Consider the following 15849-nt stretch of genomic DNA (forward strand, 5'->3'; position numbering starts at 1 on the left):
ATCCCCCTAGTAGTAAGGACTACATCTAACTCCTTTTTGAATATATTTAGTGAATTGGCCTCAACAACTTACTGTGGTAGAGAATTCCACAGGTTCACCACTCTCTGGGTGAAGAGGTTTCTCCTCAACTCAGTCCTAAATGGCTTACCCCTTATCCTTAGACTGTGACCCCTGGTTCTGGACTTCCCCAACATTGGGAACATTCTTCCTGCATCTAACCTGTCTAAACCCATCAGAATTTGAAATGTTTCTATGAGATCCCCTCTGATTCTTCTGAACTCCAGTGAATACAAGCCCAGTTGATCAAGTCTTTCTTGATATGTCAGTCCCGCCATCCCGGGAATCAGTCTGGTGAACCTTCGCTGCACTCCCTCAATAGCAAGAATGTTCTTCCTCAAGTTAGGAGACCAAAACTGTACACAATACTCCAGGTGTGGCCTCACCAAGGCCCTGTACAACTGTAGCAATACCTCCCTGCCTCTGTACTCAAATCCCCTCGCTATGAAGGCCAACATGCCATTTGCTTTCTTAACCGCCTGCTGTACCTGCATGCCAACCTTCAATGACTGATGTACCATGACACCCAGGTCTCGTTGCACCTCCCCTTTTCCTAATCTGTCACCATTCAGATAATAGTCTGTCTCTCTGTTTTTACCACCAAAGTGGATAACCTCACATTTATCCACATTATACTTCATCTGCCATGCATTTGCCCACTCACCTAACCTATCCAAGTCACTCTGCAGCCTCATAGCATCCTCCTCGCAGCTCACACTGCCACCCAACTTAGTGTCATCCGCAAATTTGGAGATACTACATTTAATCCCCTCGTCTAAATCATTAATGTACAGTGTAAACAGCTGGGGCCCCAGCACAGAACCTTGCGGTACCCCACTAGTCACTGCCTGCCATTCTGAAAAGTACCCATTTACTCCTACTCTTTGCTTCCTGTCTGACAACCAGTTCTCAATCCATGTCAGCACATTACCCCCAATCCCATGTGCTTTAACTTTGCACATTAATCTCTTGTGTGTGACCTTGTCGAAAGCCTTCTGAAAGTCCAAATATACCACATCAACTAGTTCTCCCTTGTCCACTCTACTGGAACATCCTCAAAAAATTCCAGAAGATTTGTCAAGCATGATTTCCCTTTCACAAATCCATGCTGACTTGGACCTATCATGTCACCTCTTTCCAAATGTGCTGCTATGACATCCTTAATAATTGATTCCATCATTTTACCCATTACTGATGTCAGGCTGACCGGTCTATAATTCCCTGTTTTCTCTCTCCCTCCTTTTTTAAAAAGTGGGGTTACATTGGCTACCCTCCACTCGATAGGAACTGATCCAGGGTCTATGGAATGTTGGAAAATGACTGTCAATGCATCCGCTATTTCCAAGGCCACCTCCTTAAGTACTCTGGGATGCAGTCCATCAGGCCCTGGGGATTTATCGGCCTTCAATCCCATCAATTTCCCCAACACAATTTCCCGACTAATAAGGATTTCCCTCAGTTCCTCCTCCTTACTAGACCCTCTGATCCCTTTTATATCTGGAAGGTTGTTTGTGTCCTCCTTAGTGAATACCGAACCAAAGTACTTGTTCAATTGGTCCGCCATTTCTTTGTTCCCCATTATGACTTCCCCTGATTCTGACTGCAGGGGACCTACGTTTGTCTGTATTAACCTTTTTCTCTTTACATATCTATAGAAACTTTTGCAATCCGTCTTAATGTTCCCTGCAAGCTTCTTCTCGTACTCCATTTTCCCTGCCATAATCAAACCCTTTGTCCTCCTCTGCTGAGTTCCAAATTTCTCCCAGTCTCCGGGTTCGCTGCTACTTTTGGCCAATTTGTATGCCACTTCCTTGGCTTTAATACTATCTCTGATTTCCCTTGATAGCCACGGTTGACCCACCTTCGCTTTTTTATTTTTATGCCAGACAGGAATGTACAATTGTTGTAGTGCATCCATGCGGTCTCTAAATGTCTGCCATTGCCCATCCACTGTCAACCCCTTAAGTATCATTCGCCAATCTATCCTAGCCAATTCATGCCTCATACCTTCAAAGTTACCCTTCTTTAAGTTCTGGACCATGGTCTCTGAATTAACTGTTTCATTTTCCATCCTAATGTAGAATTCGACCATATTATGGTCACTCTGCCCCAAGGGGCCTTGCACAACGAGATTACTAATTGATACTCTCTCATTACACAGCACCCAGTCTAAGATGGCCTCCCCCCTAGTTGGTTCCTCGACATATTGGTCTAGAAAACCATCCCTTATGCACTCCAGGAAATCCTCCTCCACCGTATTGCTTCCAGTTTGGTTAGTCCAATCTTTGTGCATATTAAAGTCACCCATGATAACTGCTGCACCTTTATTGCATGCACTCCTAATTTCCTGTTTGATGCCCTCCCCAACATCACTACTACTGTTTGGAGGTCTGTACACAACTCCCACTAACATTTTTTGCCCTTTGGTGTTCTGCAGCTCTACCCATATAGGGCCCAAGTTTCCACAAGAAAAAAAACGGGCGCCCCTCCGAGCTGGGTGCCCGTTTTTCGCGCCTAAAACGGCGCCTAAAAAAATCCTCGGTATTCTCCACCTACTTACAGGTCCTCTGGCCCTCGGCGCAGCCAGCACGAGCTGTGGGGGGGCGGAGCCAGGTCCCGGCGCTGAAAACAGTGCCGGGACCTCTGCACATGCGCGCTACAGTCGGCACGCAAGTGCAGTAGCTCCAGGCGCCGAACTGTGTGGGAGGGGCCCGAAGCACGCAGCCCCTTGCCCTGGCTGAACGGCCTCACTGGGGCTGCGTGAATAAGGCTCCTCCCACGGCCAGCTCCTGCTCCCCCCCCCCGACCAGACCCGACACTCGCTCCCCCCCCCCGCCGACCAGACCCGACCCGACACCCGCGCCCCCCCCCCCCGCCGTCGACCAGACCCGACCCGACACCCACTCCCCCCCCCCACCGACCAGACCCGACCCGACACCCGCTCCCCCCACCCCCGCCCCAACCCGACACCCGCTCCCCCCACCCCCGCGACCCGAGACCCGCTCCCCCCCCCGACCCGACCCGCGCTCCTGTTCCCCGACCCGACCCGCCCCCCCCCCCTCCCCATCCCGCTCTCTCTCCCCCCCCCCCGCTCTCTCTCTCCCTCCCCTCCTCCCCTCTCTCTCTCTCCCCTCTCTCTCTCTCCCTCCCTCCCCCTCTCTCTCTCTCTCTCCCTCCCTCCCGCTCTCTCTCTCCCTCCCTCCCTCTCTCTCCCTCCCTCCCTCTCTCTCTCTCTCCCTCCCTCTCACTCTCTCTCTCTCCCTCCCTCTATCTCTCTCTCTCCCTCTCTCTCTCCCCCTCCCTCCCCCCCTCTCTCCCCCCCTCTCTCTCCCTCCCTCCCCCCCTCTCTCTCCCTCTCCCCCCCTCTCTCTCTCTCTCCCTCCCTCTCTCTCTCTGTCCTCTCCCGCTCAGTGGCACGAACGGCTGCAGAATTCTCCCTGGCTGAAGCACTTTCACACAGGTAGGAAGATGGTTTATTTAATCTTTTCTTGGCTTATAAATGTTTATTCAGGTTGGATTTATTTGTATAATATTTGTAGAAGTATAAATAAGGATTTATTGTCGAATTTAATGAGTTCCCTTCCCCCCCCCTCCCACCCACCTCGTTCTGGACACCTAATTTGTAACCTGCGCCTGATTTTTTAATGTGTAGAACAGGTTTTTTCAGTTCTACAAAAATCTTCACTGGCTCCATTCTACTTTAGTTTGGAGTACATTTTCACTGTGGAAACTTTCAAATCAGGCGTCAGTGGCCGGACACGCCCCCTTTTGAAGAAAAAATTCTGTTCTAAACTAGAACTGTTCTACCTGACTAGAACTGCAAAAAAAAATGTGGAGAATTGCGATTTCTAAAATAGTCCGTTCTCCACCAGTTGCTCCTAAAAATCAGGCGCGAATCATGTGGAAACTTGGGCCCATAGATTCCACATCATCCAAGCTAATGTCCTTCCTAACGATTGCATTAATCTCCTCTTTTTACCAGCAATGCTACCCCACCTCCTTTTCCTTTTATTCTATCCTTCCTGAATGTTGAATACCCATGGATGTTGAGTTCCCAGCCCTGATCATCCTGGAGCCACGTCTCCGTAATCCCAATCACATCATATCCATTAACATCTATTTGCACAGTTAATTCATCCACCTTATTACGGATACTCCTTGCATTAAGACACAAAGCCTTCAGGTTTGTTTTTTTTAACACCCTTTGTTCTTTTAGAATTATGATGTAGTGTGGCCCTTTTTGTCTCTGTTGAATTCCCCCTTTGGGTTCGACTTCATGCTCGAGTATGTCCGATTGCCCCTGTCTGCCTGGAGAACTGTGTGCCGCATTAACAATGTTGACTCCCTATCCATTTGCTGCATTTAAGCCAAGATTTTTGTCAAACATTATTCTGGTCTCTTCCTCTCCTGAGATAAATGTCTGGGCCATCAAAGCCGCCTTTTCCAGGGTCAAGTCTTTGGTCTCAATCAGTTTCCTGAAAGCCCCAGCGTGCCCGATGCCCTCAATAAAAAAGTCTCGCAGCATCTCCGCTCTGCATGCATCTGGGAACTTACATAGGCTCGCCAGTCGCCGGAGGTCTACCACGAAGTCAGGAACGCTTTGCCCTTCTCGCCGCCGGTGCGTGTAAAACCGGTGTCTCGCCATGTACATGCTGCTCGCCGGTTTAAAGTGTTCCCTGAGCTCTTCAAAAGTCTTGTCCGCTGGCTTCTCTGGCGCTAGAAGGTCCTTCATCAGGGAGTACGTCCTGGATCGACAGACGGTCAGGAGATGAGCCGTGCGTTTGTCGGCCGAATCCTGTCCCAACCATTCCTTAGTGATGAAACTTTGCTGTAGTCTCTCAATAAAATCATCCCAATCATCACCAACACAGTACCTCTCGTCTGTGCTGCTAGTGGCCATGCTTGCGTGGTTTAAATCCCCAGTTTCTCGTCGCCAATGATATGTCCTCACTATACAGTATAAATGCACACTAGGCCCATACTTGAGAGAAGGTCACTCTGTGACCAGTAACCTTTATTAGCCAGCAGTAAAGTGATGAAGGTGGGTGGAGCTTCCCCTTTTATACCTGAAAGTCCAGGTTAGGAGTGTCTCCCACAAGTTCACCACCTAGTGTCATTGTTCCCACAGTGTACAACTTAGGTCAGTTTATACATGGGTTACAATGACAGTTGAATACATGACACAACCAATTCATCGGGCTGGATTTTCCGGTCCTTTGTGCTCCGGTTTCACTCTCCAGCACCCCACCGCGATCCTCCGGTTGGGTTTTGTGGCGGCGCGGAGCAGCACGGCTGGAAAGAGCTGCGCCAGGTGTGCAACGCCCCTGGTTGCGACAGTGATGTAAGTTTTGAGTCTTGCCCGACCCGCAATGTCCGCCTGGGAAATCAGAGCAGTCCAACATCGCCGACGGCACAGAGGAAGGTAATTACTCCGAAAGTAAGTATAAGTATTTGTTCTTTTAATTTTTTGTGCGATTTGTGTTGTGGTGGCGTGGGTAATGTTTTGGGAATGTTTTTGTGAGGGGGTTTTTAAAGTTTCCCCCTCCCCTCCCCTCGGCCTCTCTCGGAGCACTCCCGGCCTGGCTCTTTAATTCGGGAGTTTCCCAGCCTAGCGCCACGAGAGATGTACAATGCCTCCCTTAGCGCTGCAACCCCTGACGCAGGGCCCAGCTGCCCAGATTTAACAACTAGGACGCAATCTATTCCTGGCCGCTAACTTACCCGCCCTGCCGCCATTAACGCCTTGAAAACATAAAAGCCTAAAATCCAGCCTAATGTGAATCATGAGCAGAGACTGCAGTACCACAACTAAAGAACAAAGCTGTCAACAAAATACTTACATCGTAGCCACTGTTGCGAATTCCCCGGCGTGATCTTTCCCTGGTGACGAGTAGGTCCATCTCAGTCCCTCCCGGACTCGGGCTGTTCAAAGACTGCCTGCTCCTATAAGCAGCATTCTTCGCCTGGGACTGCCTGCGTGGATTTGAGATAAATTCGAATGGTTAGAATCATAGCCAAAAACTCAAAGGGGGAACAGTGACACTTGGAACAGAGGGAGTCGTTTTGCAATTTTCTTCTACATTGAGGAAGTCAAGCAAAGCGTGTAGTAAATTATTTTAACGCGATGGTAAGTTCACGGGCGGATAGCTGCGCTCAAAGGAAGTGCCAGTCAGAGAATTGGCGTCACATTGTACCCTGTCCTGTCCTCACCCCGCACTCCCTTTTTGTGTACCTTCTTCTCGGATACCGAATATCTGAATCTACCCTAACCTCTTTCCTGTGAAGCATAAAAATTAAGGGAATTTGAACACATTGGGCTAAAAGAGTTAAATTAAGAGGACAGGTTGCATAGACTCGGCTTGTACTCCCTCGAGTACAGAAGATTAAGGGTGATCCAATTGAACTGTTTAAGATGATGACAGAAGCAGAGAGAGGGAAACTATTTCCTCTGGTGGGAGGAGTCCAGAACAAGGGAGCAGAACCTTAAAATTAGAGCCAAGCCGTTCAGGGGTGATGTCAGGAAGCACTTCTTCACACCAAATTTGGAGAAATCTGGAACTCTCTCCCCCCAAAAAGCTGTTGAGGCTGGGGTGGGCAGGTTGGGTCAATTCAAATTTTCAAAACTGAGATTGATCGATTTTTGTGAGGTAAGGGTATTAAGGGTTACGGAACCAGGGCAGGTAGATGGAATTATAGTAAGAAAGAACAAACTTGTGCCTTTCTTGATCTCAGAATGTCCCAAAGCGTTTTACAGCCATTGATATAATTTTTTGAAGTGTAGTCACTGTTGTAAACAGCACGGCAGCCAATTTGTGCACAGCAAGCTCCCACGAACAGCAACGTGATAATGACCAGATATTCTTTTTAGTGATGTTGGTTGAGAGATAAATATTGGCCCCATGATACCAGGGAGAACTCTCTCAGCCCTTCTTCGAAGTAGTGCCGTGGGATCTTTGGCATCCACCTGAGAGGTTTAACGTCTCAGCCAAATGGATTTTCAAAAGGCTTTCGATAGGGTACCACATAGCAGAAACATAACAAAGATCAGAGCATGTGGGGTCAGAGGACAGGAAGCTGAATGGATAGTGTAATGTATGAATAAGGAGTCTGACTAGATACTGTGAGCACAAAAGTAAAGTGTGATCTTAGTCATAGAAACATAGAAATTAGGTGCAGGAGCAGGCCATTCGGCTCTTCGAGCCTGTACCGCCATTCAACAAGATCATGGCTGATCATTCAACCTCAGTACCCCTTTCCTGCTTTCTCTCCTTACCCCTTGATCCCTTTGGCTGTAAGGGCCATATCTAACTCCCATTTGAATATATCTAACGAACTGGCCTCAACAACTTTCTGCGGTAGAGAATTCCATAAGTTAACCACTCTTTGAGTGAAGAAGTTTCTCCTCATCTCGGTCCTAAATGGCTTACCTTTTATTCTTAGACTGTGACCCCTGGTTCTGGAACTCTCCAGCAACGGGAATATTCTTCTTGACTCTAACCTGTCCAATCCCGTCAGAAGTTTATATGTTTCTTTGAGATCCCCTCTCATTCTTCTAAACTCCAGTGGATACAAGCCCAGTTGATCCAGTCTCTCCTCATATGTCAGTCCAGCCATTCCTGGAATCAGTCTGGTGAACCTTTGCTGTACTCCCTCAATAGCAAGAATGTCCTTCCTCAGATTAGGAGACCAAAACTGAACACAATATTCAAGGTGTGGCTTCACCAAGGCTCTGTACAACTGCAGTAAAACCTCCCTGCTCCTATACTCAAATCCTCTAGCTATGAAGGCCAACATGCCATTTGCCTTCTTCACCGCGTGCTGTACCTGCATGCCAAACTTCAATGACTGATGTACCATGACACCTAGGTCTCGTTGCACCTCCCCTTTTCCTAATCTGTCGCCATTCAGATAATATGCTGTCTTCCTGCTTTTTCCACCAAAGTGGATAACCTCACATTTATCCTCATTATACTGCATCTGCCATGCACTCACCTAACCTGTCCAAGTCACCCTGCAGCCTCTTAGCAACCTCCTCACAGCTCACACCGCCACCCAGTGTCATCTGCAAACTTAGAGATATTACATTCAAGTCCTTCATCTAAATCATTGATGCATATTGTAAATAGCTGGGGTCTCTGCACTGAGCCCTGCGGCACCCCACTGGTCGCTGCCTGCCATTCTGAAAAGGACCCGTTTATTCCGACTCTCTGCTTCCTGTCTGCCAACCAGTTCTCTACCAACGTCAATACATTACCCCCAATACCATGTGCTGTAATTTTGCACACTGATCTCTTGTGTGGGACCTTGTCAAAAGCCTTTTGAAAGTCCAAATACACCACATCCACTGGTTTTCCCTTGTCTGCTCTACTAGTTACATTCTCAAAAAATTCTAGAAGATTTGTCAAGCATGATTTCCCTTTCATAAATCCATGCTGACTTGTACCGATCCTGTCACTGCTTTCCAAATGCGCTGCTATTACATCTTTAATAATTGATTCCAACATTTGCCCCACCAGCGATGTCAGGCTAACTGGTCTATAATCACCTGTTTTCTCTCTCCCTCCTTTTTTAAAAAGTGGTGTTACATTAGCTACCCTCCAGTCCATAGGAACTGATCCAGAGTCAATAGAATGTTGGAAAATGATCACCAATGCATCCACTATTTCTAGGGCCGCTTCCGTAAGTACTCTGGGATACAGACTATCATGCCCTGGGGATTTATCGGCCTTCAATGCCATCAATTTCCCTAACACAATTTCCTAACTAATGAGGATTTCCTTCAGTTCCTCCTTTTCGCTAGACCCTCGAACCCCTAGTATTTCCGGAAGGTTATTTGTGTCTTCCTTAGTGAAGACAGATACAAAGTATTTGTTCAATTGGTCTGCCATTTCTTTGTTCCCCATTATAAATTCACCTGATTCTGACTGCAAAAGTTGGTCTTCACTAATCTTTTTCTCTTCACATATCTATAGAAGCTTTTGCAGTGAGTTTTTATGTTCCCTGCAAGCTTACTCTCATACTTTATTTTCCCTCCTAATTAAACCCTTTGTCCTCTGCTGAATTCTAAATTTCTCCCAGTCCTCTGGTTTGCTGCTTTTTCTGGCCAATTTATATGCCTCTTCCTTGGACTTAACACGATCCCTAATTTCCCTTGTTAGCCACGGTTGAGCTACCTTCCCCTTTTTATTTTTACTCTAGACAGGGATATACAATTGTTGAAGTCTTTTATTGCAGGTCTCCAGAGTGCATCTCCAGCTTGTGAGGCCTCCTTAAGTACAGGTGCTCCCAAGGGATTGTGGGATCCCTTGGGACTCCAGGGGATGGGCCCTCTGTGGCCACACAAGGTATATACAGGTTTACATATATAGCACTCCCCTCCAAAGTCAATAGTGTAAATATTTACAAGGTGAGTTGATCTGGGACATTTCTTTCCCTGGTTGATTGTCTCAATCAAATGCTGGTTTTGCTGAATTGTTTGATGGGCCCTCGCTGGGCTGCTGTGCAGCTGGCCTTGTTGGGCTGCCTGGTGTGGTAATGGGTTCTGCTTCGTGGTCAACCGCTGGTGCGTATGTTGGGGGGGTCAATGAAGGTAGGGTCCAATGTGGGTTGCTCAGGATAGTCCGTGAATCTGAGTTTGGTTTGGTCCAAGTGTTTCCAGTGTATAAGTCCATTTGAAAGTTTGACCCGAAATACCCTGCTCCCCTCTTTGGCCACAACAGTGCCGGGAAGCCACTTGGGACCTTGTCCATAGTTTAACACAAATACAGGATCATTGACTTCAATTTCACGTGATACATTTGCACTACCATGATATGTACTTTGTTGAAACCGCCTGCTCTCTACCTGTTCATGTAGATCAGGGTGAAATAACAAGAGCCTTGTCTTAAGTGCACTTTTCATGAGCAGTTCAGCGGGTGGAATCCCAGTGAGCAAGTGTGGTCTCGTGTGGTAGCTAAGCAGAACTCTGGATAGGCGAGTCTGCAGTGAGCCTTCAGTTACCCTCTTCAAGCTCTGCTTGATGGTTTGCACTGCTCTCTCTGCCTGAGCATTGGAAGCTGATTTGAACGGGGCAGATGTCACATGTTTGATCCCATTATGGGTCATGAACTTTTTGAACTCGGCACTGGTGAAACATGGCCCGTTGTCGCTCACAAGGACATCAGTTAGGTTGTGCGTGGTAAACATGGCCCGCAGGCTTTCAGTGGTGGCAGCGGACGTGCTTGCCGACATTATCTCACATTCAATCCATTTGGAGTATGCATCTACAACCACTAGGAACATTTTACCCAAGAACGGGCCTGCATAGTCGACATGGACCCTGGACCATGGTTTGGAGGGTCAAGACCATATACTTAGTGGCGCCTCCCTGGGTGCATTGCTTAACTGCGTGCATATGTGACATTTGTGCACGCAGGACTCTAAGTCCGCATCGATACTGGGCCACCACATGGGATCTGGCTATCACTTCATCATTACAATGCCTGGGTGAGTACTGTGGAGATCACTGATGAAAGTGTCCCTGCCCTTCTTGGGGACCACTACCCGATTATCCCACAGAAAGCAGTCTGCCTCTATAGACATTTCATCTTTGCGACGCTGGTACAGCTTTATCTCTTCCTGCATTTCCACTGGGACACTGAAACAGCTCCCGTGAAGCACACAATTTGTTACGAAGGACAGTAAGGGGTCCTGGCTCGTCCAGGTTCTAATCTGTCGGGCTGTGACGGGTGAATCTCGAATGCTTCCATTACCATGACTAAATCTGTGGGCTATGCCATTTCCACCCCTGTGGTGGGCAATGGCAGCCTACTGAGAGCATCGGCACGGTTTTCTGTGGCGGATGGCGTAGTTGTATGCGGACGTGAGCGCCCATTTCTGGATGTGGGCCGATGTATTCGTATTTATCCCCTTACTTTCGGAAAAAAGGGATATCAGTGGTTTTGGTCAGTTTCCAATTCAAACTTGAGCCCAAACAGATATTGATGCATTTTCTTTACCCCATAAACACACGCTGACGCTTCGTTTTCAATCATGCTGTAGGCTCTATCAGCCTTCGATAGACTTCTGGATGCATAAGCAACCGGTTATAATTTCATTAGCTTGTCGCAATACACACCCGACCCCGTACGACAACACATCACATGCTAGTACCAAATGCTTACATGGATCATACAACACAAGCAATTTGTTTGAGCATAACAATTTTCTAGCTTATACGAAGGCATTTTCTTGGCTGTTACCCCATACCCATTCGTCTCCTTTATGCAGTAAAGAGTGCAGTGGTTCTAACAGTGTGCTGAGACCCGGTAAGAAGTGACCAAAGTAGTTCAGGAGTCCTAGAAACGACCGCAGCTCCGTCACGTTCTGTGGCCTCGGTGTGTTTTTGATTGCTTCCGTCTTCGAATCGGTGGGCCTGATGCCGTCCGCCGCAATTCTTCTCCCCAGTAACTCCACTTCAGATGCCATGAAAACGCACTTCGAGCGTTTTAACCTGAGCCTCACGCGGTTGAGTCGAGTAAGAACCTCCTCCAGGTTCTGCAGATGCTCGACTGTGTCCCGACCTGTAACCAAGATGTCGTCCTGGAAGACCACTGTGCGCAGGACCGACTTCAGTAAGCTTTCCATGTTTCTCGAGAATATCGCCGTGGTGGATCAAATCCTAAACGGGCATTTATTGTAAATGAAGAGACCTTTGTACGTGTTGATGCAGGTGAGGCCCTTCGATGATTCCTCCAGCTCCTGCATCATGTAGGCCGAGGTCAAGTCCAGCTTTGTGAATGTCTTTCCTCCCGCCAGTGTCACAAAAAGGTCGTCTGCCTTTGGTAATGGGTATTGATCCTGCAGGGAGAAATGATTGATAGTTACTTTGTAATCACCACAGATTCTGACGGTGCCGTTTCCCTTGATGACTGGAACAATAAGACTGGCTCACTTGGTGAATTCGATCGGCGAAATGATGCCCTCTTGTTGCAGCCTGTCCAGCTCGATCTCCACCCTCTCTCTCATCATGTACGGTACTGCTCTCACCTTGTGATGGATGGGTCGCACCCCCGGAATTACGTGGATCTGCACTTTTGCTCCTTGGAACTACCTGATGCCTGGTTCAAACAGCGAAGGGAACTTGTTTAAGACCTGGGCACACGAAGTCAACGGACGAGAGCGCTCGGATGTCATCCCAGTTCCAGCGTACCTTTCCCAACCAGCTCCTGCCGAGCAGCATGGTACCATCGCCCGGTACCACCCAAAGTGGTAGCTTGTGCACCGCTCCATCGTAGGAGATCTTTACAGTAGCACTGCAGATTACGGCAATCAGTTCCTTTGTGTAAGTTCTCAGTTTAGTGTGAATAGGAGTCAGGACTGGCCTTGAGGCCTTGCTGCACCACAATTTATCGAAAGTCTTTTTGCTCATAATGGACTGGCTCGTGCCCATGTCCAGCTCCACTGACACCGGGAGTCCATTTAATTCAACCTTTAGCATTATCGGGGGACACTTTGTGGTAAATGTGTGCACCCCATATACCTCATTCTCCTCGGTCTGAGGCTCTGGTTCGTCATGATCCGCCGTGGATCTGTCCTCCTCTGCAACATGGTGGTTTGCAGGATAAGCAGAGTTTATCTGCACATACGTTGGAGATGTCCCATTGTTCCACAGTCCTTGCAAACGTACCATTTGAAGCAGTATGAATGGAAACGATTATCACTCCCGCAGCGCCAGCAAGGTGTTAATGGCCTTGCATTCATCACCCTTGATGGTGGACTCTGAGACATCTGCGGACGTGCAGCTGCAGATGTGTAAGTCCTGCCCTGGTTGCGATTTGAAAACAACATCACTTTGTTCACAGTACTTATAGCAGCACTTGTGTGCTGAGAGATTTGCTTAGTATTGTCACTGGTGGCAATGAACACCTGAACTATCGCTATGGCTTTACTCAAGGTTGGGGTCTCTACAGTCAAAAGTTTCCGAAGTATGACTTCATGGCCAATGCCAAGTACGAAGAAGTCCCTGAGCATGTGCTCCAAATGTCCTTCAAATTCGCAATGTCCTGCAAGGCATCTCAGCTCGGCGACATAGCTCACCACTTCCTGGCCTTCAGACCTTATGTAGGTGTAGAACCGCTATCTTGCCATCAGAACGCTTTCCTTCGGGTTCAGATGCTCCCGACAAATCATCGTACAATTTTTCTGTGCGTTTCGCTGGAGTGAGCAGATTTTTCATGAAGCCATATTTTGGTGCCCCGCAGACGGTGAGGAGAATCGCCCTTCGTTTGGCAGCGTTCGCTTCTCCTTCCAGCTCGATGGCTACGAAGTATTGGTCGAGTCGCTCCACGAAGGTTTCCCAATCATCTCCCTCCAAAAATGTCTTCAGGATGCCCACTGTTCTCTGCATCGTTGGGTTCGTCATCTGTATCTCGTCACCAGTTGTAATGTATGAATAAGGAGTCTGACTAAATAATGTGAGCTCAAAGTAAAGTGTGACTTCAGTGTTTTATTGCAGGTCTCCAGAGTGCCTCTCCAACCTGTGAGGCCTCCTTAAGTACAGGTGCTCCCAAGGGATTGTGGGATTTCTTGGGATTCCAGGGGATGAGTACTCTGATGGCTACACAAGGTATATATAGGTTTACATATATAACAGATAGCAAACTGGCCACAAAACAGAATACAGAGTGTCGGGGTTAAGGGCAAAAGGTGGGTGCATTGTATGCACCGGTGAGTATGCTCACGAGTTTGTACAGCTGTTGAGTTGGGTGTGGCTTAGCCAGTCATGTGATGTTCACATGACTCAATAAAACCCTATCCAGTTGGGTTTGGGGGATCCACGATAAGCCAAGTGGTTGTGAGCCTAGTGGATGAACTGGTAACGTGTAGTGTGATTGTTAAACCTTTACTAATAAACCAACTCGTTCTTAATAGCAATGTGTTGCTATTAAGTGTGAGGTCATGCACTTTGGCAGAAAAAAATCAAAGAGCAAGTTATTATTTAAATGGAGAATGATTGCAAAGTGCCGCAGTACAGCGGGACCTGGGTTTACTTGTGTATGAAACACAAAAGGTTAGTATGCAGGTACTGCAAGTGATCAGGAAGGCCAATGGTATCTTGGCCTTTATTGCAAAGGGGATGGAGTATAAAAGCAGGGACATCTTACTACAGCTATATAATGTATTGGTGAGGCCACACCTGGAATACTGCATGCAGTTTTGGTTTCCATAGTTATGAAAGGATATACTTGCTTTGGAGGCAGTTCAGAGAAGGTTCACTAGGTTGATTCCGGGATGAGGGGGTTGACCTATGAGGAAAGGTTGAGTAGGTTGGGCCTCTATTCATTGGAATTTAGAAGAATGTGAGGTGATCTTATCGAAACGTATAAGATTATGAGGGGGCTTGACAAGGTGGATGCAGAGAGGATGTTTCCACTGATGGGGGAGACTAGAACTAGAGGGCACGATCTTAGAATAAGGGGCCGCCCATTTAAAACAGAGATGAGGAGAAATTTCTTCTCTCAGAGGGTTGTAAATCTGTGGAATTCACTTCTTCAGAGAGCTGTGGAAGCTGGGACATTGAATAAGTTTAAGACAGAAATAGACAGTTTCTTAAATGACAAGGGGATAAGGGGTTATGGGGAGCGGGCGGGGAAGTGGAGCTGAGCCCATGATCAGATCAGCCAGGATCTTATTGAATGGCGGAGCAGGCTCGAGGGGCCGTATGGCCTACTCCTGTTCCTATTTCTTATGTTCTTATGAATTCTTAAGCAAAGAACCCTTGAAGCAAATACATTACAGCGGGCAAATGGTGTTCCATAAGGATTGGCGATGGGGCCACTGTGGTTCACAACTTATATTAATCATTTGGACTCGAGAATTGGAAGTACAATTTTAAAATTTGAGGACATCACCAAATTTGGGGGTGTAAGGGGAAGAATGCGACAACATTTAGGAAGGCATTAATAAACTTGCTGAATGGGCATTGAATTGTCAAATTAATTTGAATATAGACAATGTGAGCCAGTGCATGTTGGTAGGAAAAATAAGGAGGCCACATACGCCTTGCAAAATAAGAGTCTGATTGAGGCAGAGAAGCAAAGGGATCTGGGGCTACAGATACACAGATCACTAAATGTAGCCATGCAGGTTAATAAGGCCAGAAAAAAGGCAAACCAAGCACTGGGGTTCATTTCTAGAAGAATAGGATTGAAAAGTAGAGAAGTTATGTTAAACTTGTATTGAACTTTGGTTAGACCACACTTGGGAGTACTGTGCACAGTTCTAGTCTCCATATTACAGACAGATATAGAATCACTGGAGAAGGTGCAAAAAAGGTATGCTGGAATGTTGCCAGAACTGAGAGGATATACTTATCAAGAAACACTGAACAGGCTGGGGTTCTCTTCTCTGGAAAAAATAAGGCTGAAGGATGACCTGATAGAGGTCTTTAAGACAATGAAAGGGTTTGAGAGGGTCGGCGTAGAGAAGATGTTGCCACTTGTGGGAGAATCCAAAACTGGAGATCATAAATATAATATATCACTAATAAATCTATTAGGAAATTCAGAAGAAGCTTCTTTACCCAGAGAGTGGTGAGAATGTGGAACTCGCTGACACAGGGAGTGGTTAAGGCGAACAGCACAGATACATTTAAGGGGAAGTTAGCTAAGCACATGAGGGAGAATGGAATAGAAGGATTTGCTGATAGATTTAGATTTAGGGTTGGAGGACATTAGTGAACCAGATGGGTTTTTACATGATCCGATAGTTTCACACCATTACTGATGCTAGCTTTTTATCCCAGACTTATTT

The 15849-nt window shown here is 47.2% G+C and overlaps 1 protein-coding gene across 1 annotated transcript in view; it reads right to left on the reverse strand.

Moving 5' to 3' along the window:
* The window catches only part of kiaa1549la (KIAA1549-like a), a 542422-nt gene that overhangs the window by 112454 nt on the left and 414119 nt on the right, over positions 1 to 15849 (reverse strand). Inside the window, exon 16 of the mRNA XM_070898600.1 lies at positions 5898 to 6030. Within this exon, the coding sequence (XP_070754701.1) occupies positions 5898 to 6030 (133 nt within the window). The remainder of the gene's footprint in view (positions 1 to 5897; positions 6031 to 15849) is intronic.

Source organism: Pristiophorus japonicus, chromosome 14 (assembly GCF_044704955.1).
Source record: "Pristiophorus japonicus isolate sPriJap1 chromosome 14, sPriJap1.hap1, whole genome shotgun sequence".
NCBI classification, from domain to species: domain Eukaryota; kingdom Metazoa; phylum Chordata; class Chondrichthyes; family Pristiophoridae; genus Pristiophorus; species Pristiophorus japonicus.